Source organism: Ixodes scapularis, unplaced genomic scaffold (assembly GCF_016920785.2).
Source record: "Ixodes scapularis isolate PalLabHiFi unplaced genomic scaffold, ASM1692078v2 ptg002850l_1__unscaffolded, whole genome shotgun sequence".
Classification (NCBI taxonomy): Eukaryota; Metazoa; Arthropoda; class Arachnida; order Ixodida; family Ixodidae; genus Ixodes; species Ixodes scapularis.
Window position 1 is genome coordinate 121872 of NW_024610273.1, and position 20934 is coordinate 142805.

General features: G+C 47.9%; 1 protein-coding gene across 1 annotated transcript in view; it reads left to right on the forward strand.

Annotated features, from left to right (window-relative positions):
• The first annotated feature begins 5535 nt into the window (after nt 1–5535).
• The window catches only part of LOC115330141 (connectin-like), a 56931-nt gene continuing 41532 nt past the window's right edge, over nt 5536–20934 (forward strand). Inside the window, exons 1-2 of the mRNA XM_040210937.1 lie at nt 5536–5675; nt 16861–17855. Of these exons, the coding sequence (XP_040066871.1) occupies nt 5623–5675; nt 16861–17855 (1048 nt within the window). The 5' untranslated portion in view covers nt 5536–5622. The remainder of the gene's footprint in view (nt 5676–16860; nt 17856–20934) is intronic.

Here is a 20934-nt window from a genome sequence, read left to right on the forward strand (position 1 = left end):
CGAGTTTCCTGTTTTATTTTCTGATTACTATACGGGAACGCCAATGAAACGACCGACACGTGTACAAAGCTCCTTTTCTCGACTGTAATCGATGAGAAAATCAGGTATGCATGACGACCTTCTACGGCCAGTGCCAGCGAATTTCTAAGGGCGTTGCTTGCCACCCTTCCTGTGGTGAGGCCCCCGTCGATGGCAAGGTCACCGTTCTCCACGCTCAAATGGGTTTTGGAACGCGACGCTGCGCTTTAAGACATTCCTGCGCTTCTATTTCTGTGAACACCTTGCGGCGTACCATTCGCGCCTGGGCACAGGCCGGGTCAAGCTAATGACGAAGCGCTAACGACCATCTGACTCGGAAAGCGCAATCTGAGCTTGAACAGTGAGCAAGAGTATGATGTGACGCCCATTGCCCTAATGGGCATTCTTATTTTCGTGTAAATCCACCATCTGCGCCCCGTCATTCGGTAGACGATTTTCGCAGATCCAAGTGATTGGCACCCTGAAAGCTCAGACGCGCAGCCACGAGTAAATGTATACGGTGGCACAAGCGGACCCGATGCTATGAGAAGAGCCGGAAAAATCCGAGTTTCCAAATAGACAGATCACACTTTCCAGGAATGCGTACTGAGCAGGTATATTTTACAGTATGAAATTTCATGGCGTAGTTCTCTTTGTGTAAACAATGAAAGCGAAGAACTTGCCAAAGTCCATGCCGGATCCGTTCGCAGACGACTGAGTTAACGCCACAAGTTTATGCTCTGACTAAGTGAGATAGGGGAGGGATGAGAGGGGACGTCAGAGCGCCGAGTTTTGATTGGAATGATTAGTGGGTAGACCTAAAGTTAGCTGTCTTTGTCCCCACTGCACTCGTAGAACGTGTTAGAACGCGGAAAGCAGGCGTTCGGCGTTTCGCTCTCAGCATAACTTCCTATATACTGACAAAGCCTGCTAGATCGCCACGAGAAGCGACCGCCTAAATGGAAAAAGGTGGAGCGGCAACGGATGAGAGGAGAGCCACGTGACTAGCGCCCCGCTGCGGCGAGGCGCCGAAATGCAGCGTCTCGCCGCTGCCGCGAGACACTGCGGCGAGACGCCAGGACCCCGAATGTGTGTATCGGGTCCTCGGCGCTGCAAAAGGTGAGCGCTGACATCCATGTTCCCCGAGAAATGGCTCCTTGATGCTCCGTACTACGAGATCCTCGCGCTCCAAATCTGCGACCGGGCACTCTATGGCTCCATTGTCGAACTACCAGGCTTTGTTAGTGTAGAGGAGGCTACCCTCTCACATTCGAATGCGTTCGACGAGTGCAGTGGAGACAAAGGCGGCAAAGGCCGCCTTTGTCTCCACTGACGGGCTTTGGGACTTTGGGTGCCGCGAATGTTTCACAGTTAAAGGGCGGTGAGCTTTCGAAGGAAACGAGGTACGAAATAGTGCTCCCTATTTTTAAATTTTCTTAGCGAAAAGCAGGCTTTTGTATTTCTACGATTTTCTTATAAACCCACTAAGTGATATGCAATTAGTAAATTCCAATCTACAGGGTGAAACAAGGAGACGGCAGGCTCTTTAAATCGACCGGAAAATTCGGTTTCTTAGCCTATCGCGCTACGACTTTGTGCAGCGTTGCCCACAGATGGTGCATTTTTTTTTTGTAGAATTTGCGAAGAGCGAACTTACCTGAGGAAAAAGTAAAGAACGAAAAACACTTAGCTCCTATGGAAACGCAGCGAAGCCACCGGTCTGCAAACAACACGGCGCCGTTTCGCACGGGAGACAAGAGATGGCGCAAGCGGTCGCGACGCCAACTGCCGTCAACGAACGAGCAGACGACGCCGAGAGCCGGCGTAATTATCAGACAAGGAACTGCAGTTCCTTGTTGTTACCGCGCCTTTTGTTTCTGCGACTGTCGCCGCCTGCGGAACGCGCGTCGCTTTTGAGTCGAAAAGATTGTCTGCTAAAAACGCTGGCTCTCGGCGCCGTATGCTCGTTCGTTGGCGGCGTTCGTCGCGCCATTTCTTGTCTCCCGTGCGAAACGCCGCCGTGTTGTTTGAAGACCGGTGGCGTCGCTGCGTTTCCATAGGAGCTAAGCCTTTTTCTTTCTTAACTTTTTCCTCAGGTAAATTCGCTGTTTGCAAATTTTACAAAAAAAAAAAATGCACCATCTGTGGGCAACGCTGCACAAAGTCGTAGCGCGATAGGTTAAGAAACCGAATTTTCCGGTCGATTTAAAGAGCCTGCCGTCTCCTTGTTTCACCCTGTGCAATAATTTATCCGGCCGAAGATTCATTTCTTGGCCCCTTTAATAGGCTGCTAAGACCGGCAATCTTGATGGTGTGGAATGCATGTTGCAAAAGAACAGTGGAAGCTCGCCTTTAGCACGCGCTCAGCAGTCGCGCACACAGCTATGGCCGCCAGTAAATGCCGCCTATAATTCGAAGTACATAACCGAAATGAAATAAGTGTCCGCCGAACGCGCGTGGCGAAGTGTCGTTTGTTTTAGGTTTTTGCTTTCGAGCAGTTAGAGCTGAAGGCGCCAGCACGCGCAGCGCATATAGGCCTCCTGCGCTGAAGCTTTGAACAAACTGTAGCGCCCTCATTTTAGGTAGTACAAGATCACCTGATTGAGCCTCGCACTACTTATGGCACGTTGTTTGGGCTTTTTTAATTCTGTCTTGTGCTGAAGTACAAGAAAACACCTTTGGACGCAAGAAATCGGCTAGACTCAACGCCGCTAGACAATCAAAAGTGCCAAATTAATGACACCACCGCTAGAGTACGCTTCTCTTATCACTGGGTCGTGACGTCAAAGCACCTGTGTCGCGACGCGTTCATTTTTCTTTTTTTTTTTTGTCATGTCTACTCTGGAACGCCTGAAGGATGGTTCAGACACTTGCGTTTGAGTGCGTTTGACTGCGTTGCGTCGAGTACGGAAAGCGAGTCACCGGCACATCTGTTCTTCGTATGAAACGTGGAATCCAATCCAAGGAATCATCTTGGCACGGGATATGAGCAGCGGGGATGTCCTGGTTTTTCGCTGCCGCAACGCAGTCAAACGCAGTCAAACGCAACTGTCTGAACCAGGCTTTAAACGGCATCTCTTGGCTCACGCTCAAGCGGCTTAACTTTGACGGCGTTCGAATTTTTGTTGTTTCTTCGTATTTTCATCGTGATCTCGCGCTCCGCATCAGAGCAGGCACGCTTCTGCATGCGTGACAGTTTGAGACGCTAAGGTTTGTACTATCCAAAACAAGGCCTAACAAGTCCCTTTTCGCAGCACCCCCTGGGCAACGCAGGAGGCCCATAGCTACGTTCCCGTCATTATTTTTGATGCCTAGGTAATTCGGCAAAGAGTATACCTGACGACAGCCCGCGCTCTCGGATCCCGCTCTCCCTCAGTTTTTCGGCACAAAGCTTCGCTAACTCAGTCTTCTGCAAACGCGTCCGACGTTAAACTTTGCCAAATTGTTGCAATCACTTTTTTTTTTTTTTACTGGAAGATATTTACGTTTTGGAAGTTCATACGGCAGAACTGACCTGCTCAGTGCACATTCGGTGAAAGTTTAAGCTTTCTTTTTGCAAGCGCCGATGTTTCCGGCTCCTCTTGCGACCCTTCATAGACAAGATGTGCTTGCCACCTCACATAAACAAAGCGCGCCGCAAGTTCCACGCCGTTACTCTGACCGCTTGAGGCAACGGGGGACGGGATGCCGGACGAACCATTGAGCACGAGTTCCCCCTCATACGGGATCACATCTGCGGCCGCTTGGGAATGGCGAGCGTAAACATGTGTGCGCCGTCGCTGCCGCTTCATCGCACCGCGCGTTGCTCGGCAGTCGATCCGGCGGCGGCCCCACCGACGCTGCACGGCCATTCCATTTCCTTCCATGGAATTGTTTTCCCGATGCTGCGGGGTCTTCATTTCGGCCCCTCGCCAGAACACGGGCTCTCGCGCAACGATACAGGGTGGGCCGCGACGGAGTACGAACTGCGGGGACGGAATCGCCGGCCGAGGAGGAGGAGGAGGGCTCGAAATTAACTCTGCCAGGGACTGAAATGTTCGAACCCGAGTTTCGAGTGCTCATGATTGAGAGGCAGAGAGAAAGCGAGAGCAAGGACAATTTTGGAGAGCGCCTGATAGAAAAAGATACGGTGCATTTTTGAAAGAAATGCAATAGCAACTGTTCGTAGGTCGATCTGATAAGTGTGATAGTAATATCCGATTACGATGCGATGTACGCGAAAGCGGAATGTGACACATTATATTAAGGCCGTCGATGGTATGGATGTGGCTACTTGGTTTGTGTATTCGTTGACCACCATAGGGCGTCGTTTGGGGAGTTTAAAACGCAAGCACTCGCACTCAGGCATAAAAATGTTCCACAGGTCGGACGTACACTTTCAAAGGACACTCAGTGTGTACCGCACCGATTTGCGTTGAAGACGCCGATCATCGGTCCTGCTTAAACCAGTTTAGCCCAGTGAAAACGGTCATTGGTGTCGTGACCGAATCGCTTCACGGTGTCAATGGCGAACGACGCAGGCACCGCCTTTTTTGCCTCTGAAACCGCGTGACTATTCGAGCGCGACACCGGTGCCCCCCTCATCCGCTGCACTGACTAAAAGAAAACCAGTGATCATGTGCCTAGATTGCACCGTCGACACACTTCTGAGAGCGCTCCCAGCGCTCCTGCGATCCTTGTCACTGACATACACACGCCAAATTGCCCCGTTAATATCGGAAGCGCTCTAGCGATATCAGTGGAAGCTACAAAAATAAGCGTGGCGCAATAAATAGTAGCGCAAGAAGTCCAATATCGGCGTGAATCAAGTGGCGAACACCACTCCCTCCTAACGACCTTTTCCTTCGCGGCGAAAGAGGAACCGAGCGTAGCGACGATTAGCGGAACAGTGTTTCCCCTGTCGAGGAACCGTCGAATTAACCAACCGCCCAAGTACGGTTCATCAGCGGGACTGCGCAGAACAGTTTCCAGTCGGCTGCCGTTCGGCTCTCGTACATTTTCGATACGTGCCGGAACTCTCGACTCCCGGGGCGTGTGTGCTGTCGACACTCGGAGACAAGCTCGGGAGCCACGCACACACTTAAAATAATGAGTAGCAGCCCTTATCTCTAAAGTCTTATAAATTAACGCGTGGAATGCAGTATTTAAGACGCGATCGTTTACATTTCTTTAGAAGACATCAAAAAGTCGTTTCGGGGAGTGAAGACCATATTGTGAATTTGATGAAGTCACCGTAGTTCATGAGGCTCATTCTCGTGGGAAACGACCCATAAAACACATTCTGCGTTAAAAGTAACTAGGTACAAGTCTTCGCACGACGCTGGAGCGTGGTCCACAAAAGTCCTCTTGCCGCTCCGTTGGCGAGTCGCTGAGATCGGGACACCTCGGACTGCGCGCGCGCCGGCGGAACCTGGGCAATCGGCGCCGCGGCAGAGCGGACGGGAACCACTCGGCGGGTTCGCGAGGGGGTGTCCCGCTGCGCCGCGCTCGCCGCGCTTCCGCGGAAGCCAGGTCCGGGCTCAGTCGCTCATCGAACCGCGGCGGGAAAAGGTCGGTCTCCGCCGCCGACGCGCAAAGGAGGATACGCTTCCGCCGCGCGTCGGGATGACTCCTCCGTGTGCCACCAGATCGATTGATCCGAGACAGCGTCGTCGAGGGTAAGTCCTGCAACCGAGCAATTCATTAAGTGGCTGGCACTCGACCTTGAGTGCAAACAGACAGAAAAAAGCACCGCGCGCTTACCTTTCTACGTAGCTCTGAACTCTAAATCTGCGCTCAGTCTGCAAGGACGGCGTACAAAAGTCAGTCTGTAGTCACTGTCTGAGACGTTCCTTGTGTGACGTTCCCATTGGTCGTTCAAGAACTGTCTGCAGGCTTTTCCACGAGCAGCGTGTCTTTTCCATCATGTACTACGAGGACTCTGATAGCGACTCGAAACTTCCAGCGCGTCTACTTTCCTCACAAGGCATTTGGGAAAAAGAGTCGCTCTACGCTCTAATACATGGACGCAAGAGGGATAATGACGATGCTGAAAGTGTGTTTAGACCTAAAAAACGAGCAAAAATGGCCTGCAAAGTGACGTTTCGCTCGCTTACGCCTTGCCCAGTGTCGCAGTTCAATCTGTCTTTCTGGAAGTCAGCCACGTCATTCGTCGAGCTCCCTCTGGAGATTGCAGGCCCTCCCAAATGCTTTGCGGGGAAGTACACGCGCCAGATGTCTTAGATGATTGTTGTGTCCGCTGTACATGAGGTGCTTACGGCGTTATCCTTTATAAGTTTCTACCTGTAAGCTGCCTCGCTATGCAATCGGAGCTTCGAATATTGATCTCTCTTTAGTCACTTTAGGCGATGTGAACAAGTATCGGCTTCCAGTTTCGGCGGTCAAACGGAGCGAACTTTGGTACCGTTTTCTCTTCTGATTGGCTAAACTGGTTAAGCGAATAATTGGTGCTCCGAGTGCATCGCGAAGCACTGTTCACACGGAAAATTTGGTGAGTGGTTCAGGTAAGGTAGGTTTGGAAGATCATATTCTTTGACACTCACGTGCAAGAGCCTCGCTCATTTTGTATTATTTTTGTTTTATAGCTTAGAAGTACCTCGGAAAAGGGAGTGGGTTCGCGATAAAAGAAATAAAACGTTCTAAGAGATGAGAAATCTCAGATAAAAACGGAAGAGCGAACACAATGACCCATTGCAGGAACAGCTGCTTGAGTGTCCCCTATTTGTGTCATTGTATTTTAATGAACAGTCGACGATCTACCCGATTTCAGTTTTTTTTCTTCTTCTAAGCGTGCATCTGGTTTTATTTATTCTGTTCACTGACCTCGAGTTGCTTTGCAGTGATCATTTATTTTGCTGTCGAAAAAAGTTGTGTGCGTCTGCTTTTCCGCACAGCATTGTGACAAACGTTTCTATACATTCTCCTTGCTTCTTGAGCCGACAGTGAGACGGTACAGGGTCGGCTTGGCAGAAACAGAGTGTTAGCTAAGACTGTGTGAAAAAGAGTACTGCCAAACCTAGCGCACGAGCGGACTGGCACGAGACGTAGCAATCTCGCCCAGATTGTAGGAAGCAAATGGCGCACAGCAACCGAATGGACACACAGACTGCATTTTGTACCCTCTTTATGTGCTTCGCAATGCGTGATGGTTGTTGTTACTTGCAAAAGAAAACATCAAGAAAGTTCAACTCTGAGAGACGATTTCTGCCATATATGAAGAAAGCTGAGCAAATGACGAAGGCGGGAAGAAATAATTTGACTTTGAAATGCAGTGCACACTCTGACACTGAGGATGATGCGATTTCTTGAAAAATCACGAAAATCGCCACAGCGCAGACTTTCTTTTCCGGATCAAAAGTTAACTTTCGGCCTCTATATTTTCTGAGCTCCTACCGTAGATTACAGCTATTAGCTTTACGAGTTCTTTGATTGAAGTGAATGTACGATATATTATTTACTGGCTTGCCTGTTTATTGGTTAATTTGTTTTACTCGTTACATCCGATGTCCTGGACGCATCTGGCAGTGGACAGTTCTTGTGCTTTCTCGTCTAATTCCATGTGAAAGCTGTTTTTTTTTTTTTTGGGGGGGGGGGGGGGGGGGGTGGGTTTGGTCGACCAGGATTTGCTTGCGTGGGTTCGACTTCTAACCCAGGCAATAAATCTTACATCGGAAGCTCGGGAAGCATTTCAAACAGAGCGATTAATTTGCGGAGGAGTTATGTCAACGGCTATACTAAACTAACAACGCAATGCACATCACTGGGAATGGTAAGAACAATGCATAATGGCACAGGCGCAGGCGCGGCAGCCCAATAAAGTCAGTCGGAAATGTAATCATTACGACACAAGTGCATGCACACCATGAAACGAGGTGATCAAATTGTCATATCGGTTTAACACACTCTGAAGTTTCTTTATATATTTTTTATTTATCGACACTATATCTTATGCAACATCCTGTTTATGATAAACTCCGGTAATGAGCGATACATACAAGTTTCACGACGGAAACATTTCTTCGTTTGGAGATATTTAGCAATTTAAATTTATCACTTGTGCCCTACAGCGTCTTCGAGAAGTACCCGTGCTAGACAAAGCTTTGTCAGCTATATATATATTAGTATTAAATACTTGTTGCGGAGCCGGGTATTACAAAGTTGTGCCTAGTCCGGTTGCTTCTACAAAACGTCGTAGGGCACGCATGAGTATAGACTCGTAGGGGATCGTTCTCTTACTTTAGCACTCCACACATTTTACTGCCCTTTATTTCTTCATTCGTCTCCCCTTTTCCCGGCACCAATTAGCAAACCAGCAAAATACCACACGGTTGATCTCTTTATTTCTTTCCCCAGTGATATTGTCTCTAGAATAACTGACAGCGGCAGTTTACAAACGGCATGTTGCCGAATGAGTCGGCGACCGCTGCTTCCCGATCGACTCTTGACCGCTCTTCCTCACCGATGCTGCAATGTCCTACATATCGCGGTGTCAAGGAAATGATAGAGCTGGCAGGCACGTGGCCAGGGGGGCGTCCAATGGGGCCCGCCCCCCCCCCCCCCCCCCCGAAATCTTTCATTTTGCTGGAACCTCCTTTCACCCTCCCCCTCATATAGCATTTTCTCATGGACCCCCCCCCCCCCCCCCCCCTCCCCCGCCCCGGAACAAAATCCTGACTACGTGCCTGTATTCTGCACTTGGCCTATAGATCATTTCAGTACTCGCTTTCTGAGAACTGCCATCTTTGTATACTGGGCAGCGGTGTGTAAAAATAAGAAATCACGTTCGGCCACTCTCGGTGCGGTTAAAGGCGCGGTTTACTGCATGTACAGTGTGTAACTTGCAAAGTGGCGCTCAGACAAAAAAAAAAAAAAAATTAAGAAGATAATTTGTTTACATCGGCATTTATTTTATCACAGGTATCATACATGGTCAGTGGAAGAAAAATACAAAAATATAGGTCTCTGCCAGCAGCATTTGCGAACCCGGAGCACTAGGTGTTCCGAAGCAACCGATTTCGAACAGATGGTTCCTGAGATAGCCTCTGGCCTGAGATTAATAACTCACAAAAGAAAAAACCAAAGGGCGATTTTTAAATTTCGCATCGTGCTTACGATTGAAAGTACAGCCCACTTTATAAACCCTGCGGTATTGTGTGCTTTTTTTCAAATTTTTACGCCTTTTTTTTTTCTTTTGTTTCGCTGCGTGTTACGTTCTTGTGCTATGCTCGCTCGACCTTACCCGCTGGTTTGAGGTTTAACGAGGCCCAGACCGTGCCTGTCAATCCCTTCACTCTTCCACAAAATACTAAATTCTAAACCAAATCCCGCGCCTCAGAGCCTTCAACGGCTACTAAAAAAAGAAACGGAGTAAAAGTGACCGTGAGCGCGCGAAATGCGGATAGCTGAGACGGCGCCTTGCTCAGTTAGAAAGCGCATAACCTCCCATATCACCGTGGTCAATCGTCCTGCTTAGCAGTGTCCCGGCGATCCGTAGTTCACATCGCGAAGCCCTATTATTACCCAGTTGCGGCAAGTAGTTCGCGAGTGAGTGACGGATTGATGAATACGCTAGTCCTGCCCTTGAGTGCTACCTACAGTGCCAGTCACCGCATCATTCGATCTTCCAGAAAGTGTAACGAAAATTTCGGCTATGCTGTCCCATCATGCTGCAAAACGAATGCAGGTCCTGGAGTTAACTACAGCGGTACACATCGGAGGCTACGTTACCCATGTCGTAAACAAGCACTTGGCATGCCTCTCCTGCTCATGCATTATGGCGAAACTGAAGACCAATACCCATTTGCATTGTCTAACAAACCACCTGGATCGAGGAGGACTCCCGTGCCCTTCAGATGAACTAATTAATATGCTCAACATTCTCAAAATATTTTCGGCAGGTGTGTTATCATGCAACGTAAGGAACTGGCGACCCGTCGAGGGACTTGCCAGGTTAGCAATGCCAGCAGTCTGCGACTCTCCCCTGCTAGTCTGCCTGGAAACAACGAGGCTCATCGCCGCGAACTTGCTCGTCTCATTTGCACAAAGTTCTACGGGTCACTTCTGATGTACCATGCTTTCAGTAAAACTGATAAAAATGAAGAGTACACGATGTTTTGTGCGAAAGCCTCTTTCTCGTGAGTTTCACATGTTGAGCTAGAGACCTTCCACGGTGTGGTAGATAAGAAGCGTACCGACACAGCAAATGTACGCTGCGTTTTCTCATGCATTCGCAGCTAGGATATTGCGTCGTAGATCTCCTGCGTGGTATATAACAACCACACGGAAGACACTGGCAGGTGTTCGTGGAGGCCACGGGCAATATATGGCCCGTTGCCTCCAGAGAGGGGACGGGCAATATCTTGCCCCTTGCCCCCCCGAACGCCATTTAACGCAGTGGCACCATTGCATGTTAACTAGATAAGTTTAATCTATCATCCCTGTTTCGATTTTTTTTTTGTTTTTTTGCCAACGTGCCGTTAACACCTTTCTCATTAATTTCAAAATAAACAGTTTCCATTAACAAGGCTCCTGATTCGAAAGCTAAAATGACATGTCTTGTTTCAGGTTATTTTTTGCTCGCGTTTTGATTTGTCTATAACAAATTTTCTATCGGTCGCTTTCTTATATGATTCATTTATACAGAGGCAGAATCTTGAATTCTTCGTAAACCAGCAACAGTCCGCAAGTTTAGCACGAGCGGCTGCCAAGGGCTACTCGCTTCGCCGGCACGATAACTCATTCCCCAGCGTACACTCTTAAAATCGATAGTCTTCCCTTCGGGTAGGAACAGTCTTGCAACCTATGTTCCTTTAGAAAGGGAGAAACTTTCGTCCCTGAAGCAGGGGAGCAAATGGTTCCTCCGTCGCCTGCATCTCATTATGGCGGTCCTGAATCAAGCAAATCGGGCTCAGTGATGCTTAACGAGGTCTCTTGTAGGGGACGAGGGGAGCAGCAAATCAAAGCGTAACACGAGCTTTCCGCGAGCTGTCTTTATTTCCAGAGCCAGATTCCCCCCGGAGGTACAGAAACTTCCGTTTCGAAAGCAGTTACTCAATCTCCTCGTCGTTAGCACTGCGATGTTAAACGGAGACATCCGATACCTCGTAACTTCGCGCCCTTTACGTCTTACCTTTGCTGTTCCTCGAGTCACAATTCCTTCGTCAACCGCACATCACGGAGGAATGGTAAACCAATCCGTGAAACCAAAAGCCGCTCTCAAAAAAACAAATTCGAAGCCGCTGTTGATCACGTAGCGTGAAAGAAGGTTAAATCGCTTGCCACAAGATGGCAGGGTCAAGCAGAGTAATTGCAAGTAGCTAGGCTAGGTGGTGCTAGGAACCGCCCAATTCATGTCATACAAAAAATATTTTTACTTTCTCAGGCCACCATTACGCATCGGTATCTTCGGGAACCTCGATGACCGAAGCTATAGACACATTTAGACATATTACGCATACTACAAGCATCAGGTGAACATACCTTGAGCGCATACACATACAAACATCAATACAACGGCACACTAACCCGAACACTACACCCGAGCTCTGCGTTTCCGTCTTTTATATTGGTCATCTTGAACGTACGGTGACTCCCTAAGCAGTAAAAAATATTCCCAGCATGTTAAGTTTTTCCAGCAGTGCCAAACCTCTGAGAGTATTTTGAATGACTCAGGGGAAGAATCTCTTATTAAAAAGTAAACGCTCGATCATGCCGTAATTATTTGAAAGCCAATAAATCAAACCGCTTCAATTTTGTTTGAAGCCATGAGTTTATTTCCCCGTACGGCACGTCGTAGCCTGCATTTCTATTGAAGTGTTTGTTTTGCTATTTGGCGGTAATTGCCGTCTTGAATTAATCTCTGTAGAGCGGATACTCACTCAGCTGGAAGTGATGCTTCATGGGCAGAGAAATCGCTTTTCGATCAACCTGAATGCACTCAAAGCCGCGGCTTGCGGCAGGTGTTAAGTGTACGGAGGTACGCCGTGGCGAACTCGAAAACTTCTAGCGCTCAGCCGAGCGCGCTACTTAAAGGGCAGTTTCTCGAGGAAACGTAGTATAATTAAACAGCAAAATAAAGGGTAGCTTTCTTTCGAATTTACCTACTAATATTTTTTAATGCTAAAATTCCACACTCTAAATATACGTACTTTCCGTCATAATTGTGTACTGTTCAGTCCTTTCCCCAGAGCGCAATCGCTCTCGGCGAGGAGACAACTGACAGTAACATTGGCCACTGTACGGTACGAGCTTTCTGTTCAGACCAGCGTTCCAACATGACTATCCCCAAGTCGATGGATTGTACGTGCCTAATCCCTCAAGTGGTCTTAAACTTTTCAATGTAAAGCGGAATGTCAACCTGCGACACCTCCCCCCCCCCCCCCCCCCCCCATCACGGCCCGACCAGCGGCATCAATGCCCGACAGTTCACGTCATCTCATCTTGTTGTTACACCACTGATACGCGAACACACGGTCACATCGGCGAAAATTCTAGTCGTCTGTCCACAACCCACAACACTGCCATCACGATGTTGGTGCTATGTTGCTGACACGCAGAAATACAGAACACGTTGAATGCCGGTTGCCACTCGGCATCGGAAAACAGAACCGAACTCAGCTAGGAAGGAACCCAGGCAGCGGCAGCAAAATCTGCCTGTCTTGGAAGCATTTCCTGCGATTTCCATAACGTGGAAAACGTCGACGCAGTTCTGCGTGGTTCCGCTACTGTAGTTCGGCGTGGATCCCGAAATTCGAAGACGGCCATCTTACCCAGTGTACGTAGCGCTGCTGGCACTGCTTCGGAACTTCGCTGTTTCTAGCGGCTTCGTTTGCTCGTTTGATAAAATTAGTCATCAAAACGTCAATGCAACTGAAATGTTCTGTATGCACATTTGGACTAGAAGACGGAATTACAGGCGGCCTTCGCTGCAGCTGAAGCTTAATCAACTCAACAAACAAATGGCACAAGATAAAAACCGCCCCACCTCAAAGGTTTCAACGTTTTAGAAGAAGGAAACCAGGAAATCGATAAAAAGGAACAGGAATTTATTATAAATATAAAGGTTTAAAAGGGCGCAGTCGTCACGACGAGCTATCAGTTATCTATAGTTATCTCTGGTGCAAGCAATTCGACTTCTGCCATTGTTAGTGATAAGGAAGGTGAAGAAATAATGTCGACAGTCCCTAAGGGAAATGGCTATACATCTAACAGTTTAAAAAGCACTAACCCACGACGAGGTGTCAGTAATCTAGTCATCTCTGGTGTTAGGAATTCTGTCTCTGTCTTTGTGAGTGATAATGAAGGGGAAGAAATGTTGTTGTTGAAAGTCCTCGTGGTTAATGATTCAATGATTTCTTTCCCAAATCTCTTTTGGCGCCCACACAGTATTCTAGTGTCAGAGAAATAAGAAGTACAGTCACTGCACGTTCGGCCGTGAATGATGATTGGGTGAAAAGGCTCATCTGAAGCCTTCGATGCTTCCATGTTGTGTTCTCTGAGTCGATGGTTCACGCACCTCCCAGTTTTTGCGTTGTACTCTCTGCCGCAGCTTTGTGGAATTGAATAGACCTTTGCCTCTTCGCACTCCGGGAACTTCGTGGCATGTTTTACATTGCACCCTATGGGACTGTTTGTAGTTGTCCACGAGGTCAATTTGGTTACCTGACAGAAACTAGCAGACGGAAAGTCCGTTGGAAAGACACGTCATTCTCGACAGCCCTTGGGAGTAGTTCTGTCGAGATCAGCGAGGTGACGATTGTATTGCTAGAAAAAGCGAATAATCGGTACACGAGCTACTCACACCGATCTAAGAGATGAAGAAGCGGATGAACTGTATGTCAGTTTTCACGAGAGACGTTGTTATGTCCCTCCCAATTTTGGTGGCCCGATCCGGCGTGGGTGGCGCATGCTTTCCCTTTTGTGTAGACCTTTTTTTTTTCGCATAACATCATTACGGCGCAACTGACTCATCTTCGACCCATAAATCTTCCTGAGTGGACCAGATCCTAAAAATATCGAGACGCACGGCGCGACTGCTTTCGTCCAGGCGCTTCAAACACGCTGACAAAGAAGTGACTAATTGTGGTTTCGGGGAAATTCCGGGCACATGCGCTAAGCGCGACATATCGAAAAGCGCAACATATCGCAGTTTGTTGCACAATTCGGCATTCTTCACTGACTTAAAGATTAAAGAAAAGGAAAGAACGTATCACCACTGCCGCCCCACTTTCTTTTGACGGTTGGAGAGGGATGACGCAAGCTGCAGCCCTCAAATAGAAAGTCAACTCAGAAGGCTTGCTTTAGAATAAACGTCAATATTTATTTTGACAGCATTTACTGTATTCGTTTGTTTGTTTTTTTTTTGCACTTTTCAGGACTGGGTGTTTTGGTTTCTGTACTTTATTTGATGTTCTTATTCTAGAGGTGTTTTCTTCAAAAATGCTATCATTTATTTACTTACGAAAAAATACATACGTTATGGACAAGGAAAGGAGGAAGTCAAAATCACTTCTTGAAAGGAATAATAATACGAGATTGTTTTTAGGAGTATATACTCAAGTCACGCTTTTCACTAAAAATGGTGCAAAAACAAACAAAAACTGGGATATCTTTAGTTGTAGCGAAAAATAATTGCCGTGAGTTTTTTTTTTTTAATAATTTGCGCAATTTGATGTGTGGTTGGGTAAATTAAAGTACTTGCCTTTGTCAAGTCCGCTCAAGTTATTAAGGTGAAGCCTTCACGAGACGCTCATTTGGAGTATATAAGGTGTGTAGTTAAGAAGATCCACAATATTTTAGGTCGCATTTTAAAAAGGAATAAAGCGGAGGATATCAGCGTTGCCAACTGTGCCCCATGAAACGATGCTCGTGCGTCTACATTCGTGCAGAGAACGGTATTTGGCGTCAATGATCTGTGGCAATGAAGTCAAAGCTATGGGAGCCCATGAACTCGCACCTTGCACCCTTCACTGCTTCTGAAGTGTCACAAATAGTTATTCCCCAAATATTTATAGAGAAAGCTCAGAGATTGCGAATGCCAGAAATACGTTTTCACCCATATACCAAGTACACATACGCCGCGACACTGAGGCACGAACTCCTGGGAATTCGTAGAATCTCGTGCCCTGTGTTACGCAGAATAATTAAGATTTCGCTGAATACATTTTTCCGACTTTGTCATTTGCCACGTTTCCTCTGTAGATCAAATCGTTTGACTCTCTGAGATCTCTCCGGGTAGAGATTGCTTGAAAACCTTTCATATACCATATTACAGCACTCTTCAGAGCGGCCGGCGTTATTTGCTAATCTATAATCAAATTTGTTTTAAGTTTCGGAGTTTCAAGTACTGCTTCACTGCGTGAACATAACAACCTTCACCTATAGCGAGATAGATGTTCTTAGCAACGTTTTTTTGCGGGAAGAGTGAGGTAACATTTGCACTCTTTCAATGAATCCTCGCGGTGTCCTTCACTTCAATCCTTGCTCCGTAGTTACCACTTTATGTGAAAAATGACTAGCTAATTGCACATCTTAAGGGGCTGCCTATTTTGTTCGAGATTTTGAGAAAAGTAGATCGTCGAAAACGGGCGAACACAAATAATTTAGTAAGAAAACTGAACTTTAATAACAGGGTTTTAGTAAGGATGGAACCAGCGAAGAGTCTCTTGGTAAATTCTCTGAGCACCAATTAGGTTAATAGTTTTCATGAGCCTCCAACCAGGAAATCCGCCAGTTCCGAAACGAACACTGGTATGTCACAGAAACCGAACGGTGGCTCAAGCATGATACCTTTTCGGAAAGCGAACCTTTCTATGAGATAGAATTGACAATAGCCGGAGTGGGGTTGCAATCACCGTGATTATTTTCGGACGAGACTATGCACAGGCGAACGTAACACTCAAAAGGCGCCAGAACTTCGCCGCAGTTTTCCCATCTAATTAGGCAAGACGGTAGAAAAATAGGCTATAAAACACGTCGGTTGTTGCCTTGGACTTTCCAATTAGCTTTCACATTCGACGCAGTTGGCCATCACACTGATTGCGGTCTTTTTCTGGAAGAAACTCCGAAGATGACTGTCCTCTTGGTACTATAGCTGAACACTTACAATGCTTCTGACTCTCCGGGAACACCAAGTAGAGCCATCAAGTGAAAATGGGTTTCGAGCGGACGGTCTTCGGACCAAGTGCCGCCCGGCAAACATTTAAGCCGCTGAGACTACACTCGTGCTAAAACATGGTTTCTTTGCAACCCGCACCATGCTTTGGTGCAATAGATGCAGGGTGCGAGCGCACCTCTAAAAACGAATTTGAATCCCAAGCCAGCCCCATCAACTCTGTATTTGGTTGCACCTGTATTTAATAGATCCTCTTCTTTATTGCTCGACATTTGCAGAGTTCCTGCATAAATCGGAACCGTTAACTTGCTACGTGATGTCGAGGGACGAACCCTATCAGAGGCTTCTGCGTGTATACCGTACCGCGATGCGCGCGAGGTACAAACCTATCTCTAATCGTCTCAACCATTAAGAACGGCTATCCGTATTACACTCCAGTGGCTGGCCTCGGTGGAAAAATGAGAGAAGGTTTTTTTTTGTAACTGCCAGCTGAATGACCACGGAAGCGCCATGGCGCGCCCGCCGTTACCACTGTCTAAAATGTTTAAAAATAAACATTGATGACTGGTGTTTGGGATGCATCGTGGGTCAGTTTGCACTCAGGGTGATCTAAGAGTGTTGAAGAGAGTAGGGATGTTGTGAACGTGTGTACGTATGATACGAATTCCCCAGTTTGTTACGCAAATTCCTCGCAAATGGTGAGACGGCGCAACAACGTTTCGCTTTTACAGGTTTCCAGCACTGGCACTTCTGGGTCTACTCACGCAGACGCATACGTTGACGGAATCCACAGAAGAGCTGACCCCCAGTGTGTGCGAGCCTGCAGACCAGCCAATCTTCTGTCGCTGCGACGAAACGCGGGACCCCGGAATGGGGGGCGGCACGGAAGTGACGTGTTTCGTGGTCAGGACGTTGTCGGCCGACCACGCCGTCTTCAAGTCCCTGGAAAGGCTACCGTCAGTCGTGGCGGTCACCTTCACCGCGTTCGGAGAGAAGTACAAGTTGGACTTCGTACCCAGTGTGTTCCTGCGTCGGAAACCGCTCCTCGAGCGCCTCAAATTCTCGCAGGCCGAGCTGGGCTCTCTGAAGAGTTACTCTTTCTACAACCTCTCCAAGCTCGTAGTCCTTTCTCTCGATTCCAACGGGATCACGCAGCTCCAGAAGGATTCTATCGCCCACTTACCACGGCTGAGGAAACTCGAATTGGGAGACAACAAACTCAAGCGTTTAACGACGCGCTCCTTTACCCACCTTCCCCTGCTGACCTACCTGTTTCTCGAACGGAACCAGATCGAGGTCATCGAGGACCTCGCCTTCGCGGGGCTCTCGAAGCTGAAAGACCTCGACCTGAGCGACAACGCGATGACCAACCTGACCGAGCGCACCTTCGAAGGCCTCTCCCAGGTGAAGCGTCTGGACATGTTCAGGAACAAGCTGCGGCGGTTGGACGCCCGGGTATTCGGCGCCATGCCCCTCCTGTCCGAACTCGACCTCAAGTACAACGAGATCTCCGAGGTGGATCCGGTGGCCTTTGACGGACTCGCGCACCTGACGGTCCTGTACCTGTCCCACAACCGGCTGCGCGTCTTGCCTGCAAACATGTTCGTCGGGGCGCCCAATCTTGTGACCGTGGACCTTTCGCAGAACAGGCTGCTCACGCTTACCTGGAGGACAGTCGAGGACTTGAGAAAGATCGGTGCAGAGTCCTTCGACATGAGCCTCACTGGTGAGCCCCTTTTAAGGAACCGCGAAGATATGTTTTCTTTTGGTAGAACTAAACAAATAAGGTAACTACGTTCATTTTCTGGGTGTACATATTATGTATTGAAATATGGCGCTCATGCATACCTGTAATGTAAAATGAGTAAAACATGTTAATTAATAAATACAAAACGTAACATGCGTTACTTTTAAACGGTAATGGTAACGCGTGGATTTTATATTGAGGTAACGCAGGTCGGTAACGGGTTGCTTTTATTTGCGAGTAACGAGTAATGTATCCTAGTGAGAAAAAAACCTCGAGAGAAGGAAAGAAAAAAAGGGGGACAAACACAACACCGTCTCTAAATTCCTTCGACAAGATCCTCACACGTGAGCCCCTTTTAAAGAATAGTGTAGATTACTTTTCTTTGGGCTAACTAGAGCTCATAAGGGGCAGTTCACAAAACATAAGGCAGGAATCAGCGTTTCATTATTTTCACTGCTTTCTTTCTTAACAAATTGCATTTGTGAAATTCACATTCGTTTTCCACTCCAACTACGAATTTGTTTTGTCTCGACGCGGAAGTCTCGCAGTGTATTGAAAGTGAACCAGAGCATTATCTCCACTCTAGAACCATCAGCTTGGTCGGGCTTGCCGGAGGTTTAACACGATGAAGTCGTCAAAATTTTAAAAAAAGGAAGAAGAAAAGAATTAGAAAACGTTGCAGCCGACCGCCGCGTCGGACCATGAGGCGCGACAGAAAGGAGCCTTTGGCGCCTGTAACCAGAAAATACTGTTAGGGAGAGAAGGGTCATCCGATTACCGGCCATCAGCGCCCCTTTACGGACCCTCTAAGTGTGTTTCGTTACTCGAAGAAATCAAATAATTTCAATTTGTCAGTCACTATAAAAATTTTACGTTCTACCTTTACGAGATTACAATTCACGAACGTGATCGATGCTCGTAGGTGTCATAAGTCGCACGCTGGACGCCATAATAAACACAAAACTCTATTGAAAGTCACACCACTTGTATATATATACTGTAGTATTTGCTACCAGGTTGCTGCAGGCCTCGTGATATGACTGTGCATTCCGAGACCCAGTTATCACAGTAGAGAGAATCCTAAATGGAACCTTTTTAAAGTCTCAGAGGGCACGCATAAGCTAAGAAAAGAGAAGTCTTACGTTTCTTATCGAAACGTCGGCTGCCACTCAGAAGCTTCTAGATATACTGTATACGCCGATTTGGTCTCCACGCTGCATTTAGGGATGGTCCTCACGTCATGTGACCTACGCACCAATTAGGCTTGCGTCCTAAGTTAGGGGCAAACATCGATATCACTGATCTGACGTCATGAAAGCTATGCACCAATTCAGTTTCCACTAGCGGGAAAATTAACATCACGTGACCCAGCGTCACATGACATGTATAGACCAATTTCGTCTAGAGAATATGGCGGGAAATTTGATGCCACATGACCAGTGCTGACGGTAACGCGTTACAGGTAACGGCGTTACTGCTAACGCATCCTTTTTCCGGTAACGTTGTAACATACTACAGAGCTTTAGGGAACCGTTTTTGCACATCCGAGAAGGTACGCCATGTCCTCCGGTACGAACTGCGTATGCGCTACCTCAGAAGACTCTCACATTCGCAGTTGGTACCGGACGGCCCATCGCACCGTATCGGATGTGCAAAAAACGGTTTCCTAAAAAGTCCTAATCGCTACTTTTTTTAAATTTTAACGGTTAACGTACATACGTTATGCGGAGTGCAAGTTCGTCTGCTTCTTGCGCAGGGGGTAGCGGTGACGTCAGAACGCCAAGCCCCGATTGGCTGATCGCGACCCCCTATCTGAGCGTCGTCCGTTCCTTTGCAACGTCGTCTGCGTCTGTCTCGCCTTTCCTGCGACTTTCGAAAGTGCAGAGGCCAGAGGCCAAGTCCACAAAACGATCTTACGCCAAAAATATGTCTAAAACAAAACTTGAGAATAAATTCGTATTCGCGAAACGAAACTTTCGTAAGTTTTGCGCAGGTTACGACGAAATCCTACGACAGCTCCGAAGCTGTCTTACGCACTTTTTACGATCAAATCAGCATGGCCGATAGCGCCGCGGTCGCGACGACCAACGGACGTTTATTTTTCTACGTGCGCTTCTCACGCGTCCCGACTTCAAGCAGCAAGAAAAAAGTAAAAAGTACTTGAAACAGACCACGACAAACAAGAACGCTGGATCCACAAACATTCGGGAAAAGGTCCAGCGGTCACGATTCCACCGACAACGATCAAGCGTCTGCTAGGCAGATAGGCCTAGCAGGCACTCCGACTGGGCGACCGCTGCCCATGACCGGCTGGCATGCTGAATGGAATATGCCCGCGCGACCCTTGTGAACCCTTCCCATCTTATACTTTGATCGCTGACCTCAATTTTAGATTAAGAAGTCAATCTCTTCCTCTTGTGATCTTCTTGTTTTCCGAGGCAAAGGTGACTCTCGCCAGTAAAAAAGCGGTGAATCTCCGACAGACGCAGGAAAGGTAAAGCAGCCATCGCTTTGACTAGCAGACGTAAAGCAGACGACGTTAACTGCGCCAACCCGCCGACGCCGTTAAAGAGTGAGGAGTCTCGCCGCACACGAACGGAAGGAAAAAGTATTTGGGAGGGTACTTGCGGACACGAACACGCTCACCTCTTGGTTCTCAGCAAACAAACCTCAGCGCCTCGGGACACCTCGCCAGTGAGTCCTTTGACTTCCCTCCTCGATGCGCGTCGGCTAGTTGTTAGACAGAAACAACGTATCGCTCGAGTTATTTCGTCTGCCCTCTCTGAAAGGCGAAGTCGAGCTCGCTCGACTTCCGAAAGTCGCAGGAAAGGTAAGACAGACGCAGACGACGTTGGGAGCAGACGACGTTGCAAAGGAGCAGACGACGCTCAGATAGGGGGTCGCGACCAGCCAATCAGGGCTCGGCGTTCTGACGTCACCGCTACTTCCTTTCTCATGCGCAGAAGACGAAAATGATCCCACTTGCTAGGCGTATTGCTTTCGAATAACGTGTTATGTAGTTACGTTACACGTTACATATTCATCCCGAGGCTTTTTT